At 38.0% G+C, this 20,601-nt stretch overlaps 1 protein-coding gene across 2 annotated transcripts in view; it reads right to left on the bottom strand.

Moving 5' to 3' along the window:
* jar (Myosin heavy chain 95F jaguar) overlaps positions 1-20,601 on the bottom strand; it is a 633,758-nt gene that overhangs the window by 296,449 nt on the left and 316,708 nt on the right. For both annotated transcript variants that reach the window (XM_090379849.1, XM_090379848.1), the window contains exon 16: positions 19,404-19,534. In XM_090379849.1, coding sequence (XP_090235975.1) covers positions 19,404-19,534 — 131 coding nt within the window. The remainder of the gene's footprint in view (positions 1-19,403; positions 19,535-20,601) is intronic.

The raw sequence follows: 20,601 nt of genomic DNA, 5'->3' as shown, positions 1-20,601 counted from the left end.
TGAATAGCTATTATGATGCAGTTACCAAGGAACTGGATACAAACAATAATTTTGACATCATGTATTTAGATTTCAGCAAAGCTTTTGACACTTTTCCACACAAAGACTGCTGTGCAAATTGTAGCTGTGTTGCATTAGGGGAAAATTACTTCTATGGATGAAGAGATGGTTGAGTGGCAGAAGACAGAAGGTAGTTTTAAATGGTCACTACACTTCTTGGGCTAATATTATTGGTGCAGTACCACAGGTTTCAGTAATGGGCCCATACTTTTATAATATTCATTAATGATACTGATGAAGGCATATTAGGCTTACTGTATAAGTTTGCAGATGATACAAACATTGGCAGGGTGACGAATGACAGGAATTAATGCATACTACCTGCAGTAAGACCTAAAAAAATTAAGCAGATGGGCTGAAAAACGACAACTGAGATTTAACAATTGATACATGCAAGATACTGCATATCAGCAGCAATAATTTCATAATAACATATCAATCAGGTTCCATCATGCACAAAGTGGTGGAGGCCTAAGGAAAATTATACAGTCTGACATGAATTTCTTTGAATAGTGCAGGTAGGCTGCTAGAACAGTTCATGGAGTTCAGTCGATGAATGATATACAAGAATTTTGCCAGCAGGGATAAGAAGGCGATTATCCCATTGTATAAAGAAATGGTTAGGTCACATCTTGAGTAATGCATACAGGTCTGAAAGCTTCATTTTAAGAATGATGTAGATCACTTGGAATGGGTGTAGAGAAGAGCAATCAGATTAATCAAGAACACAAAGGGGTGCTGGTACCACAAAAGGATTCAGTTCTGGAAACTGCATTGTTTTTGAAACTAGCATTGGAAGGAGACTTCATTGATGTGGTTAGGGCTTTAAATGGCTTGAGTTAATGATGATGATGGTATTCTTATTCTTTTTCTCACTCACTCACACACACACACACAGAGAGAGAGAGAGAGAGAGAGAGAGAGAGAGAGAGAGAGAGAGAGAGAGAGAGACATAAATTTAAACTGAAAAAGGATGACTGCAGAACAGAAGTGTGCTTGATATGATTTGATTTTTGTGGCACAAAAACAAGGTATATAATGCGCCATGAAAAAGATAAAATTCAAAATTCAAAAAGATGAAGGTTATCTTGTCAAAAATTCATATACATGAAGACATAATGATAAATAAAAATCAGTATAAGGGTAAAAAAAACCCCCCAATATTTCGCAAAAGTGTATACAGGTGACCCCCGCTCAACGCTGATAATTCGTTCCAGAAAAACAGAGCGCTAAGTGAGCACCGTATTCTCGTAATGTAACATATGTATTTGTGAGTCACGGTCTATGCCAAAGGATATTTCCTAATCAATAATAAATGGTAGCGAAAAGACACACAAATGTCGGTCAAAATATTTAATATTAAAAATTTGTATATATATAAAATATTCTCTATTACATACGTATATAATTATGTGGTAAGTAACTACATTACGTATCAAAATTAAACTTAAAATCATGAATTTATTAATCCGAGGGCTGTTGAGTTTTCGGTTGATTTTGGGTTGTACTTTGGCCGTCTTTCTAAAAGTTAGTAAACTAAAAGGGGTTTTACTTTATCTTTTAGTAAACTAAAAGGGGTTTTACTTTAAAATCCCCACAGCATTACCACCAACAATAAACTCAACCAATCCATCACTGCTTTGAAGCCTTGGCATGTTTGTTTTTCTTCTTTCCAAAAAATTGTTTCCAAAAAGTCCTGTTTCATCTGTTAAAAACTTGTTGAGAAGTTTAACACCACTCTTCAATAATTTTTAGAAGTTCTTTTTTGAAAATTTCTGCACTTGTGGCTTCTCCCTGGATTTTAAATCTATCTTACCAGCCCTTTCTAGATTTAAATGGTTTCACATTTTTTTTTTTTTTTTAAAGGTGAGCTTTCTTCAGATCATCATATAGGCTAATCGCTTTTTCTTCAATAATATTTAACTTGGAATTGTGTGTTGGATATTATCTTCAATAAAATTATTTATAAGTCTCTCCATTTCAATTATAATAGCCAGCCTAGTTGCTTGCAGTGGAACAGCTGTCTTTACTGCTGCTAAAATTAATTCTTTATTTTTTATAATTGTTCTTACAGTTGAACCTGCCAGTCCTAAATTATTGCACACATCCACTTGTCGTTGAGTGGAATCGATTTGCTTCAAAACATATAATTTAATTTTCAAATTCAGTATTTTTCTTACCTTAGTAGGCTTCGTACCGCGTCCAGACGTTGTTGCTTTTTAATTCTTACCTGCCATTATTAATCTTTAAAAATGTAACTGCGTTGCATTAATTATGATACAATGTTCGAGTAAACTGTCCATTACGGACGATGTCTAACACTGTACCAAGTGATGACTTCACTTCGGATAAATGCATATAATGCAAATATTACAAGCAATATACAGTACTTGATCATTTTTTTTTTAAATGTTCATCGTAACAAGTCACCATAGTGCAATTAAATTAGCATGGGAGAAAATTTTGCAAGTCAGCGTGGGAAATTTTGCTATTCATTTTCAAGCTATTGAATCCATCAGATGAAACATTTTCGTTAAACATGCTAAAAATTCAAACCAATCTGTACGCTGGTAAAAGAGCATTATAGTGAGTTGTGACAGCGTTAGAGTGAGATATGGGTTATAATATAAAAACAGTGTTATAGCGAATCAGCGTAGAGCGAACCGCATTATAATGAGGGCCTGCTGTATATTAACCGATTTTAAAATACATATACAGCTGACACACTGTCATTGTCATTTCAAATCTGACTGAGTATATTATATAGCTCAGTCAGATGGGTAAAAGTGGTAAAACAAGCATTTCTAAAACTGGTACAGTCAAATAAAATATGTTGAATGGATAAAAAGTGTCACATTTCTCACACATTAGAGGGTCATCAGTCCTCACCAGAAAGGAGTGTGTCAGATGACTGTGTCCTCTGCAGAGCTGAGCAAGAACAACTTCCTCTTTATGATCCATGCATAGACTAGACTGCCAAAGATGGATCACAGGCTTAATCTGATATAGCTTGTTTATAACCTGGTGATGCCATGAATCTTGCCACCTGAGAATGTAACTTACTTGCCTGTAGTCTATATAGGGGACTAACAGGTCAAGTTTATTTGTCAGGGCTGCCAATTTGACTGATACTGCAGCCAAATCATTTCATCTAATCCCGATATGACTGGGAATCCAGCAGAAGCAGGTGCCTCCGTAGCCAGGTGGGAAGGAGCAGCAGGGAAGAAGCAGCAGCAGTGCGTAGCACACGCTTCTTGATTAAACCGGGGTTCGAGCCCGTCACCACCAAATACAAAGGATGCGGAAAGGTCAGGGAATGACCACCGCATATCCACGGAGCAATATGGCCTTAGTTGCTAATGCTCCTAAAAAAAAAAACCAAATAATAATAATAATAATAATAAATAATAATAACCAGCAGAAGCAGATATCAAATCCACCTGCATAGAGAGCGTATGTCATCTGCTGAATTCGGGATAGGGTTGGATGATTAGTGTGTGACATCGTTGATAAAGACTGTAGTGATCTAGAGCTAACTCTATAGCATGCTGCTTGGTTTGGTTTTTTTTTAGGAGCATTAGCAACTAAGGCCATATTGCTCCAGGATATGCGGTGGTCATTCCCTGACCTTTCCACATCCTCCGTATTTGGTGGTGAAAGGCTCGAACCCTGGTCTAATCAAGAAGCGAGTGCTACGCACTGCTGCTCCTTCCCACCTGGCTACGGAGGCGCCCCTATAGCATGCAGCTCTGCAGTATATATGCTGCAGTCAAGGGGTATCTGCTCTGATATAGCTGGAAAAACAGCAGCAGATCCCACATACAATTCTGATTTCGGGCGATCTGTGTAAACTGGCAAGAAGTCAGAATGTTCTGCATGGTGTTGTGAATGGAGCTGAAGGTAGACAGAATACGGAGTATTAGACTTCGTTACACTCTTGAGCGAGAAGTCACATGCTGGTACTTGAGCATGCCAGGGTGGAAGGGGCTGCTTTGGTGATCGAGCAACCTTGTCTTTCGTGATGTTAAGCTCATTAAGTAGCTCTTGAATATGAATGCCGAATGGACAACTGGCAGTAGGATGTTTGTTTGTTATTTGGTTTTTAGGAGCACTAGCAACTAAGGCCATATTGCTCCGGGGATATGCGGTGGTCATTCACTGACCTTTCCGCATCCTCCGTATTTGGTGGTCACGGCTCGAACCCCCAGTCTAATCAAGAAGCATGTGCTACGCACTGCTGTTCCTGACCGCATGGCTACAGAGGTACCACAGTAAGATGTGTGGTATAAAGGTTTTCCCAATGTGGCTCAAAAATGGATGTCCATGTGGGGTGAAATGTCAGGGATTTCAACTTGAAGGCACATTGTAGAGACAAATGCATTCGTCGAAGTGACAAGGACGGTTCATTTGCTTCAACATACAGACTTTGGACAGGTGATGTGCTGAATGCACCAGTAGCAATACGAATGGCCTGATGGTGGATGGGGTTCAAGCCAACTATGAGCACTATTTCTGGTCGATACATATACCTTAGACCCATAATCTAATTTTGAGCATACTAATGCATGGTATAGATGGAGTAGAGTGCATCTGTACTCTTCTACCCCTCTGCACCCCAGGGGGTAGAAGAGAGAGAGAGAGAGAGCAGAGAATGTTAAGCCCTCTTGTGCACTTTGTGTGGAGCTGATGGATGTGTTGGACGAATGTCAGCTTTTTGTCAAATATGAGTTCCAGAAATTTTGTCTCTGCTACTACTGGAATGGTGCTTTGTCCAAGTCGTAATTCAAGCTCGATGTGGAGTTTGTGACAAAAATGGATGCAAACGGTCTTTCCGGTGAAACCTTGAAACCATTGGCCATGGCCAGGGAGTTAAGATGGTCAATGGCTTGTTGCAGTAGTCTCTCAATAACCCTCATATTGCATGATTGAGAAAATATGCTGAAGTCATCAACACAGAGTGCACTATATAGTTGGAGGAAGTTGTTCAGTAATGGAGTTTATTTTAATGGCAAAAAGCGTGACAATTAAGACAGATCCTTGCGGTATCCATTCCTCCTCTTGGCAAAAAGGCCAGGAAAGGGTGGATCCTACTCGAACTTAGAAATAATGGTGCGATACAATTTTTTTAATAAAAACAGGAAGATGACCCCTCAGATCAAGGTTATAAAGGTATTTTAAAAATACCAAATCTCAAAGTTGTGTCGTACGCTTTTTCCATGTCAAGGAAGATGGACACCAAGTGTTCTCTTTTTAGAAAAGCATCTTGGATAGATGTTTCCAGTCTAATTAAGTGGTCCAAAGTGGACCTGTTTCTTCGGAAGCCACACTGAAAGTGGGAAAGAATGTCATTCGATTCTAAGTACCATAAGAGATGAGCGTGGACCATTCTCTCCAATATTTTGCACAGACAACTAAGTCAGAGCAATAGTTTTTTGGAGATTTAGGATCGTTTCCAGGCTTTGCAAAAGCAAGAATAGTTGCGTTGCACCAGGTGTCTGGAAATTGCTCATCAAGGAAGATTCTGTTGAACAAGAAAAGCAGAAGAGCCATGGATTTTGGTGAAAGGTGTTTGATCATTTCATAATGAATGTTGTCTGGTCCAACAGCTGTAGCCTTTGTACGGGAAAGTGCTGTTTTCAACTCATGAATGGTAAATGGCCTATTGTATGGATGAAACACTTTGATGTTAAAGGGGCTGTTTTTCAGTGTTGCATTTAAGGACCAGAAACTCTGGGGAGTAAGATGATTTTTTTTTTTTATGAAAACCCCAAACACGAGAGGTATTAGAACTTATAGTACTTAGTATCGTGCTTGGATTGGAGGTTGAGAAGATGGGAAGATATGTCTTGTCTTGTCTTCCTTCACGGATTAGGCGATCCACCTGTTCTGATCTCAAAGAGGTCTGCCTATCTTTTCTTCGGTCTTCCTCTTGTCTCTTTTTCCTTTTGCTCTATATGTGTAAGCTAATTTAGGGTATCTCTTATATTCCATTCTTTCTACATGTTCTTTCCATCTTTGTCTATATTCTATAATTTTTTCATTAATTGAGTAAATCTTTAATTCTTTTCTAATATTTACATTTGGTATTTCATCTAATTTTGTACTTCCTTTAACATAACTTAAAAATTTCATTTCTGCAGCTTGTATTCTATTAATGTCTCTTTGTTTTGGTATCCATGTTTCAGAACCGTAAAGAAGTGTTGGTACTGCCATTACTTTGAAAAATTTGTTTCTTAGCCAAAGTTCTTTGAGAGAAGATATTTGTGGACATTAGATTTGAACTTCTGTAGACTGTAATTTTCAGGAAAGCCATATGAAGGAAGGTTGTTCCAGAAAACGGCAGTTGAATGAATAACCGAGGAGGATGAAAAGTTGGCTCTCTGAGTTTGAAGTTGGACAGTAAATGGATGTTGGCTGGTGGCGGCATGTGTTCGAACTGTTTTGAAAGAGAGAGCAGGAATTATAGAAGCCAATTCAGAAGAACAGTGCCCATGGGAAGTATCTGTAGAAAAGGCATGCAGAAGAAACAGTACGTCTAAGAGACAGCAAGTGGAGAGACTCTGTTAGAAATGAATCTTTAATTAACCTAACTGCCCTCTTCTGAACGGAATCAAGAAGCTTGAGAGAGGTTTAGGGCTGATTTGTGATTTGGACAGAGTGAACAGCTGTTTGGAAGAAAAGTAACACCAAGAGTGAAAGAGAAAATCAAGTTTTTTAGATGCAGAGGAAGCAATATTTGTAATGTGCTTGTGCAGAAAGAGAGAGAGAGAGAGAGAGAGAGAGAGAGAGAGAGAGAGAGAGAGAGAGAGAGAGATTAGATAGGGTAATTAGAAAGGGAGATTGGTAAGGGTAATCCCCAAAACAGATATATCATTTTGCCTAGAAATTGGAGTGTCACCAAAGATAAGCATAGGAGCAAAAGAATCTTTTTTGCAAGATATAAGATAAGACTGAGTTTTAGTCGGATTGAAATCAACTAAGTTGTTTTTGCCCCATTGGAGAATTACCTGGAGATCGGCATTTAAGGAATTGGTAGCAGGTATTTGAGAAGTTGAAGCTGATTGAGCAGGGCAAGGTTTCTCAAAATGGAAAGTGGAATGCAATGTGCTATCATTGGGAAACCTATGGATAGGATTTCCAGTCAATGGAAGAAGGTCATTAATATACAAGAGGAAAAAGAGTGGGGGAAAGAACTGAACCTGGGGAGTGGAGAAGTTGGAAGACACAGAGCCAGCTACCATCACTCTCAGTGAGTGATCAGAGAGAGATAGAGAGAAAACTGGATAACCAATTACAAAAAACAGTTGACAAACCATAAGATGGAAGCTTGTTTAGAAGACCTTTATGCCAAACACGATCAAAAGCCTTTGAGATGTCAAGACAACTGCTTGTGTTTCAGCAGACTTTTCCATTGAATTTGTCCATAAATGGGTAACATAAGCCAGAATATCACAAGTGGATCGACATTGACAGAATCCATACTGGCGATCCTTGATCAGACGGAAGGTTTCTAGGTAGTTTTAGAGTTGGCAGTTAATTGATTCTCCATTACTTTAGAAAGAGTAGAAGTAACTGCAAGGGGATGATAATTGGATGGAAGGGATTTATCACCCTTTTTAGGAACTGGCTGGATATGAGCAAATTTCCAAGCAGAAGGAAAAATACCTCAGGAATAAGAAAGTTAAAAAAGGCGGCAAAGAACAGGAGTAAGTTCAGGAGCACAGATTTTGAGAACAAGTGGAGAAATACCATCAGGACCTGAGGCTTTCTTAGCATCAAGATTCGTCAAAATCCTTCTGACGGAAGACCACACAAGACACTGAATAGAGCATGTTGGGAATGGTGAGAGGTGTTTTACCAAGATCATTAACACTTGAGTTGGAAGAAAAATGGGATGCTAGCAGGTCAGCTTTATCCTTTGCTGAAGTGACAACAGAACCAACTGGTTTTGACAGGGGTGAGAGCAGAGATGGGCAAAAGTTGCGGCCAATAGCTTTGGCAAGAGACCACAATGCTCGGCTACTATTAGGGCAAGAAGCAGGTTTTTTACTCATCACCTGTTCAAAATCTAGTTTGGACTGATTAATAACTGCTTTACAATTGTTACGAGTTTTGGTGTAGGTAGAAAATGAAACAGAAGAATTTGAAACAAGCCAATTACGATATGCAATTTTCTTTTCTTGAACAGCTTTAGCACATTTATTGGAAAACCAAGGTTTAGATAAAGGACGAGATTTTAAAGTGGAGCGTGGAATTAAGGATTCCATTCCTGCAAGAATAATTTCACTGACAGGATCTGAGCAAACATTGACATCAGAAGTTTTGAAACAGTGATCCGATCAAGGGAAAGAAATCTTGCAGGTCATCCCATTTTGCATTCATGCAATGCCAAACAATACGAGGTTGGGAATAGCCATGAGATAAAGGCTCCATTGGAGAAGAGACAATCACCAAGTTGTGGTCTGAGGTGCCTAAAGGACCACTCACTTCGACCGTATACTTAGAAGGGTTGTTTGTGAGAAAAAGATCAAGTGTGTTGGCTGTATGATTAGGATTGTCCAGTATTCTTGTAGGTAAATGAACAATCTGTGCAAGTCATTATAATTTCAAAGGTTTTAGCATCTCGACCAGCTGTGTTGGTGTGACTAGAAAATGGAAGCTTGCTGGAGTTGTGAACATTAATATCACCAAGGAAAATTACCTCACTGTTAGGAAAGTTGGACTGGAGAAAATCAAGTTGCAAAGAGAGGAAGTCAAAGAGCTCCAAGTGATTTCTGGAGTTGGGAGAACGGTAGAGACAACAGATGAATCTGACAGAATGAGGTAGAGAGATTTTAAGCCACAGAAGATCGAAAAGAGAATATTCCAAATTACCAAAGAAATATCGGAATGGACATATGCACACGTACCCCCTTTGAGGCAAAAGGAATCATACTGCGAATAATTTGGGCAACTGAGATGAGCAGTAGTTGAATCAACTGATAACTGAGATTCTGACAGAAAAAGTACATGGGGTTCGGCAGACTGCAAGTGGAAATGCACATCGTTGAGATTAGAATTGAGACCACGTATATTTGTGAAATGAACTAGAGTGTTTAGGAGAGATGTTAGAAAATGTTTCCCCAAGAGTATTGACTATTGTCGTAGAGTCTGCATTAGTACATCCATTATATTCCAGGATCGATGAGGGATATGCTATGTATTTTCCCTTCATTTCCCGGAATTTTCCCGGACCACCGTAGCGCTGGTTGTCTGGGTAATAGGTGATGTGAAATGGATCCAAGATTTCTATTGACTCTGATGGCAGATGTAGCGTGCTTTGGCTCATGCATGTTTAAAGGTTAACAGGTTGGCAATGGTAGGATATTGTCAAAATATCCCCCAAGCTTTGCTGTGAGTCTTTTTTGCTGCTGTGCATTCTGGATTCCACCATGGTTTGGGAAAAGCCAGAAACTGGGTGGACATTTTTGGAATTGTAGTTGCAGCTGCATGGACAATACTTTCTTTTATGCACGTGACTGCATCATTGATAGGCTCCTGACTGACTGCAGAGGTGTCAAAATTTACTGGGTCTTGAAAGGCACTCCAGTCAGTCTGATCGAACTTGTGCCATGGTAACCTAAAAGGAAGACATGATCTCCCACTGTGTAAGTAGATTATCACAGCAAAGTGATCACTTCTATATGGGTCCTCCTCTGGTTCCCAAGTGAGAGAAGGGAGAAGACAAGAGGAGCAGATAGAAAGATCAATAGCAGAAAATGTATGGGTAGGCACATGGAAGGTGTTTATTCCCACATTTAGAAGGGAAAGATTATTGTTATTGAGCATGTGGTCTATGACTCGTCCCCTTCCTTTGATGCTAGCACTACACCACAGGGTGTTATGGCCATTAAAATCTCCGAGAAGTAAGAAAGGGGGAGGCAACTGCATTGCAAGATCATCAAGTTCTTTCTGGGAGATGTCAGCAGATGGTTAATAAAAATCCCACTCTAAGGCTAATTGCAACTGCCTCTCTGCTGGTCTGCACTGCTCAGTAAACTTCATATCTCATATACAGTAGGGCAGCACTTTTCAGCACTCTGCCAATACGGTGGTTTTAATTATAGCCATGTTTATTGTGTTCGGCACTTGTTTTGCTTTTTCAGCATTTCTCGGCACGATGAGCTCAGCAGCAGAGTCTCAGAAAGGCATCAGGTGCTATTTTACTGTTGGTGATTCATCCTGTTTATAGCATACGATAAAGTAAACACGTTATTAGGCTTTTATATGCATTTGCAAGTGAAAAAAAAAGCTATGTTCCACTTTTTGGCGATTTTTGCCTTTCAGCAAGGGTCTGGAACACAACACACCATATGAATGGGGCCCTACTGTACTTTGCATTTTTCAATGTTAAACTTCAGTTGCCACCTCTCATTCCATCTGCCCAACTTTTTTCTTGATCCTGTTGAAGTAGTGCACTATCATTACCAACCCTGCAAACCATCGTATCATCTATAAACTTGGACATTAAGCTGATATTCCTTCATGAATATCATTAATAAATATAGAAAAGCAACAATAGGCTCAACACCGAACCTTGGGGAACTCCACTACTATCATTATTTCATGAAGAGCAGTGTCCACTGATTAGCACTCTGTCTTCTCCCTCTCAACCATCCCTTTATCCATAGCAGCAACATGTCCTTAATGCCATACACCAATTTGTACAGCAGTCTTCCATCTGCACCAGTACTAAAACCTTCCCTGAAATACAAGTATATGATATCTAAATAATTTTTTGCATCCAGTTCCTTTTTTGACCACATCGTAGTAGCCAATCAAATTGGTTAGACCAGACTTCTCCTTAACAAACTCATGCTCTGTCTGAACGAATGTTAGTAGACTCCATTATTTTCCCTGAAACAGAAATTAAACCAACAGACCTGTAATTAGTTGTATGAATCTCCAGTCCGTGGGGACCTCCTCTGAATCCAAGGATGCTCTCATAATTATGGCTAAGGGTTTGCTTACTTCCTTCGCTGCTTCCATTAATATAACTTGATAGATCCCATCCAACCCAGGTGCCTTTCTTATGTTTAACTTCAAAAATTTCTCCTCTACTTTCTTCTCAGTTATTACAAAATCATTTAGCTCCCTGTTAGAGTTTAATAAACTTCTGGCTCCACTTTCCTACAGAATTCCTCATTTATGAATGTAGATGCAAAACACTCGGTCAGTTTGTCAGCTACCTGAAAAGGATCCTCAACAGTCGAACCTTCAATATATGAAGTGGACTGATCTGATTCACCTCCTTCCTTCAAGAATTTACATAAGTAAAGAAGTCTTTGCTGTTTTTTTTTTGCATCCTCTGCCAAAGATTTCTCATAATCTGCCTTCGTTTGCCTAATCTCTTTTGTGACTTGATTACAGACTAGCTTATATCTTTCATAGGCTTCTGTATCGCCTGATAACTTATATGCATCCTATGCATTATTCTTCTCTGCAAAGAGTCTCATTAGTTCATCCAACATTCATTTAGGTCAGGGGTGGGCAACAGCCGGCCAGTGGGCCACATCCGGCCCGCGACGATGTTGAATCCGGCCCCCTCGGTAAATGCATAAATATAGAAAATCCATACCTGACTACGCTCGCTGTAAACGTTCGGCTTAATTCGGTTCAATTGGGAATCGCGGCCAGTACAACAGTAACCAAGTGATTCTACGCAGCGTCAAAGAGTTATTTCCTAATTATTATTGTAGCATCGATCGAACGAAGTTCCTTTGGGTTTGACTTCTTATTGAAAAAAATAATATTGGTGCGAGATATTTTATGTTTTATGCCTTTTCTAATTATTACAATTTTTAAGTTAATATAATTTATAGCCCATAAAATGAGCCAATTAAAAAAAAAAGAAAAACTGATGCCGAATGCCGCATTTTCAATGATAATTGGACATTCAGATATTTTTTTTAAAAATACATTAATAATTTGGTAATTCAAGTAATATAACATTTTTTAGGTTCTGATTTTTTTTATTAAATCGTTCAATCTATTCCGGCCCGAATCATGATGCGAAAATTTAATTCGGCCCGCATTGTGATACGAAAATTTCATTTGTCCCACTGACGAAAAAAGTTGCCCACCCCTGATTTAGGTCTATACCTTAAAGAGTATTTCTTAGTTGATATGAAAAGCAGAGTAGCTTCCATGATTAATTCCTTGAATGCTCACTTTCCACTTAGAATTTGCTGTTGGTAACATCATCAGTTTATAATTTAAAACTGTCTGAGACCACTATAGTCCCCTTTGCGAAAGCAAAAACCCTTCCCTTCCTTTTACCCATGAATATGTTTGTTCTCTCTGTTTGTGTTCCAGTAGAACACATCCTTATAATATGATCATAAGGGGTTAGTTGGAAATATTCAGTAATTGTACTAGCTTCTTGACTTCTTGGTATGACATATTTAACTCTGTTTAAATTTCTCAATTACCTTTTCCGGTTTCCACCCTAAATATGTATAAGAATTGCAGGATGTTCTCCACCACAATTAAGATTTTTGGGTTTTGCTCTTGTGGTCCTTAGAATTACATGAAGTACAAGAAAATGCCCCATAGCATGCCTTTTTTTTTTTTGAGTGATCTTATTTCTAGCACTTGAAATATCTTAATGGTTTGGAATGTAGGTATGGACTGGTCAGTTTAAGGAGCCTGCTTTAATGGAGGAGCCATGACATGTCAAAAGTATGAAAGGTGTTCTGATGGGTATCACATCATAATGATATGAGTTTCATAGCTGTTATTCTCTGATCTCTTAACTCAGTACATATCTCCTCAGAAACATGATGCCATTATATTATAATTTGATGTGAAAGTGTAAGTGTTTTATGGGAAGTTTTCATTATATATACATATCCACACCCATCAACCTGAGGTATCCAACAGTTAAATAAATAAATTTTCTGCTTACTCTCCATGATGACCTCACAGAAGGTTAAGGAGTTAATAAGAGAGAGAGAGAGAGAGAGAGAGAGAGAGAGAGAGAGAGAGAGAGAGAGAGAGAGAGAGAGAGAGAGAGAGAGAGAGTCTCACCACAGCTCAAAGTGTGCATGAATCTACTTTTGAATCCTAGTATTTGACCACTTAGCTATGGCTGCTTGTTCTGAATGCTTAAGGGACAAGTTTACACAAGGATATTTCTGGAAAGTAACTGTTTGGCTGAACTTGGAAGATCCTACCAACCTTTCTAATTTCTTCTGGAAAAAAAAAAAAAAAAAAAAAGATGACATTGTCCCAATAGCCATTCTAGAGGAATGTATGATAAGTAAGAGTGGCGTTACAGTTATGTAACTATCTGTTCTTGGCTGTTTTACGAATGTATTTTTTATTGTGTGTCATCAATTTTACCAGGTTGGGATCTCATAGGATTCAGACAGAGCAAAATTTAAATTACTCATTTCAGTAAAAAGAAAACTTCAGTACCTGTAAAGCTCTCTGCCCACCAAGAACACCTATGAGGACATACGCACTCATGAACCAGCAGGCACTGTGTACACAAGTTGGTTGCCAGTTATCTTGGTATATTCCATACACATGAAAATTCTTGACCTGTCTTGGCCAAAGCATCGTCTGAAGTGATATATTAAAACTGTGCTCCTCAACCACCAGGCTACCTGTTTCCAAGAAGTCCATAGGTCATGTTAATTGGAAAACATGCCTGATTCTAGTGATAATGGTCTAGAACCTATAATCCAAACAGAGCTATAATGGCAGGAATCCCAGCAGAAGTACCCACGGTCCAACTTGGTCATCTGGGATTTCGCTGGGCTGCTTCATATTGTTTGTCAATTGTTATGTCTTAGTTTTCCCTCCACACAATTCATTTAGAGAGGTAGGTGTGTGTGTGTGTGTGTGTGTGTGTGTGTGTGTGTGTGTGTGTGTGTGTGTGTGTGTGTGTGTGTGTGTGTGTGATGGAGATTTTTTCAAAAGATAAACCATAAACCTTTACAATTTCTTGAGAAGCTGTGGCATCATGGTCACTCATTGTCAACAGAGAGATTTGGTTGTGAAGGAAAGAAAATCCAAACTTCTGTTTTACTTCACAGTTTTTCTGTTGGCCCAGCTCCTTAAAATTGTATGAGGCCTTGTCACTGTGGAATATTTTTGGAAATAACTTTGTGCTTTATTCTTTGCTTCTTTTATAATTATATTCCTTGTTCTATTATGGTTTTGGGTGTGTTGGAATATTTGTGTATCTTTTGGGACTGCAAGAGCACTGCGTGTAATAGAAGATGAGTAGTAGTAGTTTGCTGCCAAGTCTGTGAGAGCATGCAGAGCATACCTTTAATTCAAAGTGTCTAATATTTGATATTTTTATCAATGTGAATGTTCAAATTTCCATTTGACAGCCCATGTGTTAACAATTTCCATTCAATGGATTATGTTGTATGACCAGTGAAATAGATAAAAGAAAATTATTGTGTACTTAAAATGATGGCATACTAATTGGTGGAGGAAATAAAAAAAAAAGAAAGAAAGGTCAATGGCCAAGATTAATCAGTTGGCATACATATGCATGCAGTCCACAGTTCAGTACTATAAGGTTAAAAATTAGACTAAAATTTTATGTACGATGTGTTACCCAAATGTTCCTGAAATTTGAATGTTGCATGGGAACTACAGTAGACTCTTGATTTTCCGGGATAGATGGTAAAAAACAAATCCTGGATAATCGATTTCCTGGTTAATCCAAAAATACAAGTGCCCGACATAAGTTCCAGGACTTCTTACTTCGTCGAGTTTTACGTAACTCAGGAATGACTAATAACATATTAGTCATTAGTCATTCCTGAGTTATGACTAATAACATATTGCTACTATATTATTATTGACAATATCTGAATTCCGCACGATACTTGTTAATGTTTGGCCATTTTCATACATTCTTATTAGTTTAATTTTCTGATCCAAATCGATCGCTTTCCTTTTCATGGTAGACTTACTAGTACTTTAGAAAATTTCATTTTGACTGATAACGGTCAAAATGAAATTTTCTAAAAAAGAACTTCAAAGGGTTAGGGCGGGGGGAGGGGGGGACACATTATTATCACCTCACACGAACTCACATTTTACCAAAGCACATTTCTGGAGGTCACTGCCATTAAACTATTTGCACCTTCTGAGTTACTGGGCTTTTCTGTTCGTGCATCTAATTATAAACGGGTAGTAAACTCAATCTTATTGCATTTCCAATAATACTGATAGCTGGAATTGCGTGGGTTTTATGTTATTATTATGGTGAAATGTGCCCCCTTCACTGAAATCTTCAGTCATATATAAAAAAACAAAACCATAAATAAATTGTAAGAATCTTCTCTTCTTTCCTATTTTTTTGCTTGTTACTCTGTATCTCACTTGTGCAATTTGTGTGTGCCGTGATCGTTGTTTTTGATTACTTATTTTATTTATTTATTATTTTTGTTTGTTTTAAATTTTACAATCCTAAAAAAAAAATTGAGTGAAAAAAAATTTATGTAAAACCATAGATGCGTAAGTCGGGGACTTACTGTATCGAAAAATGTTCAGCAACCTACGTAAAAAATATGGCGATAGATAAAAAACGAAAAAACTTACCACGCACTACTCACATGTCCAATACGATGCTTCCGTTTATTTTTTGTGATGTCTATTTTAAGTCTAATATCTGTCTGCACGGGTAGCACAGTGGTATCGTCACCGTCCTCCCCACACCGGGTGGAAAAGGCCTGGCTTTGAATCCCGTCGATGACGCGAGGAACTTTACTGGGCTTTTTTCACTCCGTGGCCTTAGTCGGTCTCAGGTGTAGATAGCAAGGTTTTTCCTCCAAGAAACTGAGGTTTTTCGTCCAGCAAACAGACAGACCATAGAACACACGCAATTAACAGACATAAGACACAGAACGGCAGATGAATTTAATTATTCGGGTGGCCTAAATATAATAGTTAAAAAAAGTCTAATAGCTTTCCTATATTTTTTTTACCATGTCGATTTTAAATCTAATAGCTTCCCTTTATTTTTTACGACGTTGCGTATGGTTTGGTCACCAATGTTATAATGGTTCCTTAGAGATTTAACAGATGCGCCGTTTTCACACTTTTGAATAATTTCAAGTTTTTCTTTAACTGAAAATGCAACTCTTTTGCATTTACCCATCATTTTTGCGATTTCTAAACCAAAAAAAAAAAAAAAAAATTTACCATAAAAAATATTCTGACATCCCTGACATAAATAACGAAACAAAATTTGTCCTTTTGCGCTGCAACAGAACACAACAATCGACGCAACGCACTAAAACAAACTAAACATTTGGTCTCTTTTTTTGAGCAGCTGGTGTGAAGACAGCAGGGATTACAAGGTAATAGATACACTAATCTCCCAATGACGACTTATAATACCGCTTGTTGCTTATTTACGACTTGCAAAATATCTGTTTATATCTATTCTAGTTATTACTTGAATTTTTTGATTTCTGGTCGATTTTTTTTTTTTTTTTTAATTTGGAGTCTTGAGGTGTCCCGGTTAATTGAGAGTCTGCTATACTTCTAGTACAGACTTGTGGCGCTAGGTAACTCTGCATGCATTCTTTGTGAATCAGTGTGCCGCGTGGCATCAGGCTGAATAGAGTCATCGAATATTTATGTGCAGTTCTTTGGCAGTGTGTTTTGCATAGTTTGCAATTGTTGCAATGGCTGTTGTGAGAGAGCAACATGCTTGCATCAAGTTTTGTTTCCTTCTTAACGATACAGCAGGAGATACCCATAAACCTATAAAGTTGAAACAAGCTTTTGGTGACAATGCTTTAGGCCAGACACAGGCTTACTACTGGTTTAACTGTTTTAAAAACGGTCGAATGATGGGTGATGACGACAATCGCTCTGGACATCCATCATTGAGCACCATCCCAGATAATGTCGCAAAAGTTGAGGTGGCAATCTGTGAAGACTGCAGCCAGACCATCCACAACATTTGTGGCATTGTATGACTATCGTACAGAACATGTGAGCGTATCTGTCAGACAAGTTGAACATGAGAAGGGTTGCGACCAAGTTCGTGCCTTGGTTACTGATTGTAGACCAAAAGCAGCATCACATGGAAGTTAGCAGAGATCTACAAGAAAGGGCCAGGAGTGATCAAAACTTCCTTTCTATGGTCATCACCGGTGACGAGAGTTGGGTATATGGGTATGACCCAGAAACCAAGCGGCAATCATCCCAGTGGAAGAGCCCATCTTTGCTCCAAACAAAAAAAGCCCGATAAATGAGGAGCAATGTGAAGCCCATGGTGATTTTTTTTTTCTGGACACTGACAGGATTATCCATAAGGAATTCGTCCCTCCCGGCCAGAATGCCAACGCATAGTTCTACTGCGGTGTCCTCAGGCAGTTAAGGGAAGCCATCAGGAAGAAACATCCAGAGAAGTGATGCACAAAGAACTGGGTCCTTCATCATGACAACGTGCTGGCCCACACATCTCTCACTGTGGTGCAATTTTTGGCATCCAACAACATGACAGTCATTCCCCACCCCTTATTCACCAGACTAAACCCCCTGTGACTTCTTCCTCTTCCCAAGAATGAAAATTAAGCTGAAAGGTCGAAGATTTGACAGCACAGAGGATATCCAAAACGAATCGCAGGCGGTGCTGAACACTATGATGAAGGACAACTTTCAGGATGCATTCAAATCATGGGAGAAGTACTGGGATCGATATTTACGCTCTCAAGGGGACTACTTTGAAGGTGACGGTGGTGAATAAGACCCAGGGCGAGCCTAATTTATTTTATAAATACATTTCAGGAACTTTTGGGTGGCACCTTGTATATGCTGTCCCTTTTTATATAAATTGGGATCTCCCTATAATGGATGATGTGGGGATTGTGATGATGAATGCAGCCTACTTGCTCTGGTTGAAGTGGTTGCATTATAAGATTTTCTAATTCATTGTATGCAATAACTTGACTAGGAGGCAGATACAAAGATGACTACAGTTATATTGTTTTCCTGAATCTGTTTCCTCTTCTATACAGAGTTCCAGTACTGAGTCATTCTGGTGAGACTAATCTTATATACCCATAATCAAAACCTAGCTGCTTTTAATTTGCGGGCGCGCGCAAATTAAAACTGATGCACGCGCGTGCATGCGTGTGGCAGGGACAGTGGTTGGTAAGTGGTTATTGTAAGTGGGCTATTTGCTGTTATTTTCCCCATTTATGTCAGTTAATAGTAACAGCTTTATGGTTGACAATGAGCAGCTGTAGATTTCTGTTTCTATACGAGTTGTGCAAAAAGTTTTTGTTTCTATACCAGTTATGTTCAATACTAGTTGATGCATATATTAGCTTCCTTCCTTTTTCTAGGAATGCAGCTCTTGTCTCTTTGCATCTTCTCATTTTTACATTGCACTGTACACATTCTCTTGGACTGTGTTGTTCATGTGACAAGCAGCAGCCCCTCTGCAAATAATGTGTGGAGTGTCCCCATTTCTTGCATTTGTAGTCTTGTAGTGGGTTGGGCACAATATAGCCTGCTATGAGTTTCAGTAACATACTTTCATTGATATCAGCAATGTGTAAAAAGAAGGTAAATAGAAGGTAATAAATTGGAACAAGAGGCCTAATTTATTTGATCATTAATTTTGTGCAAATAACTCCTTATTCATTCAATTCTAGCTGCAACTCTTCATCTGTGAAGTTATGAAAATCTCATTATATGATTTCTTGTGTGGTGTTTAAGGTGGCATATGAAAGGAGTAGAGGTTTTACAATCTTATCTGTTTTTCCATTTTACTGTATCCAATTTAGATGGATATCTGAGACAGTGACTGCAAATAAATAGTAACATTTGTAGAACTTAATAGGAGTTTTTATACCTGTATAAAAATACTTATGTAAGTAGATATTGTTACATAAAGAGCTTAGATAGTAGTGATCTACCTCCTCATGGTCGGAGTGTGATGCCCTACCCCTGCTATGAGGCTAAAGGCTGCTCTTCTAATTATATCTCTTTCATTTTTGCTTTATGTTAAAGTTGACCCAAAGATGTAGGGCCTCTGCTTTTGTTTAATAAAACTACTGATGTGATTGGTTATGTTATTAAAAGCAGATGAGCTCTAGTCGCATATGAAGGGGCACCAGGGGCAATTAGTGTAATGGCTTGCTTAAATGAAAACATAAAAAATAGTGACATATTGCAACACACATTTTGAATCAGGCATGTGTATATTTCTAATATGTAAAACTAAAATTTAGTAATAATTAAGAAGGATTAAATACATAATTTCTGAAAAACCATGAATTCATTCTTAAGAAGCAATAAAAGAGAAGATATACCTTGCAGAAAAGTCGTGGGTCTAAGCGTGCTAATTCTGGAGGAAGGTACTTCTTATACATTGAATATAAACCAGAAAATTGGGCACGTGATGGATAACCCTGTTGCATAAGCTCCAGTACTGAAGTCATTCCTAAAAAAAAATTAATTTTAATAAATAAGCAGCTGGCTTTTTGACAGAACTTATAATAAAAAGTAAAATAAATAACTACAGTAGAGCGTCAGTTATCCAGAATAATTAATGTCAGACCTCTTCCGGATAGCCAAATTTTCTGGATAATTGAACATACGGTAAGATTAAATAAATTTAATCTTACCTTATGATTAAATTAAATAGTTAAGATTAATTAAATAAAAAAAAATTATAAACCAATCTTGGAAAACAGAAACGTCCATTCAGGCATTTCTATGATTTTTATACAAAACAGGAAAATTAAAAAGATTTTTAAATGCTCTCCGTTTATGGATTTACCAATAACGAGCACGCTATTTTCTCATTTTAAAACCTGGTGCAGGCTTTTCTCTTTTAGTGGCTAGGTTTTTCTCGGTAAAGCTTTCCATAATAAGCCAGTCTCATCAACATTATAAACGTTTTCTTTATCATAATTTGCTATAACTGAAGCAACTTACAAGGAAACCGCTGCCAATTCATCTACAGAAAGTTTCTCGAAGGTTTTTCAGCCAATCTGTTCTTGCCTTAAAATCTTCATTACCTTTTATTTTCGATTAAAATCCAATGCTTTTTCACACAACATGGAGCCAGAGACTGGTTCACCTAAACTTCACTTCTGAAGAAACCACAAATAAAGTGCACTCTCTAAAGTGGCATTTTCAGGTTTCAACATCGTCTTTTCCCTGCTAGATCCTCCTTCACTATCCATAATTAACACAAATTCTGTTATAGCATTAGTTTTTTTCTTGATGTCATAAATTGTTGGTCTCCACATTAAACTCTTTGGAGAGATTTCCTAAAATTTCACCTTTTCTAATTCTATTATAATAATTTCCTTTTTTTTTGTTGCAATGTTAAAACTAAGCATTTTCATTTTGTTTACGTTTTACTGTAAAACATTAAGAAAAATAAAAAATCACACAGTTTCGGGCCGATATTATTCTTACCGAATCTAGAGCTAAACTAATCTGAAATTCACTTGTGGTTTCCGAGAAAACCCAGTGGTTTCTGTGATATTTCTCTACAGC

Source organism: Mastigoproctus giganteus, chromosome 8 (genome assembly GCF_048544385.1).
Source record: "Mastigoproctus giganteus isolate SK-2022 chromosome 8, ASM4854438v1, whole genome shotgun sequence".
NCBI classification, from domain to species: domain Eukaryota; kingdom Metazoa; phylum Arthropoda; class Arachnida; order Uropygi; family Thelyphonidae; genus Mastigoproctus; species Mastigoproctus giganteus.
The sequence above is the reverse complement of the archived record's forward strand: the minus strand, read 5'-3'. Positions and strand labels throughout refer to the sequence as shown.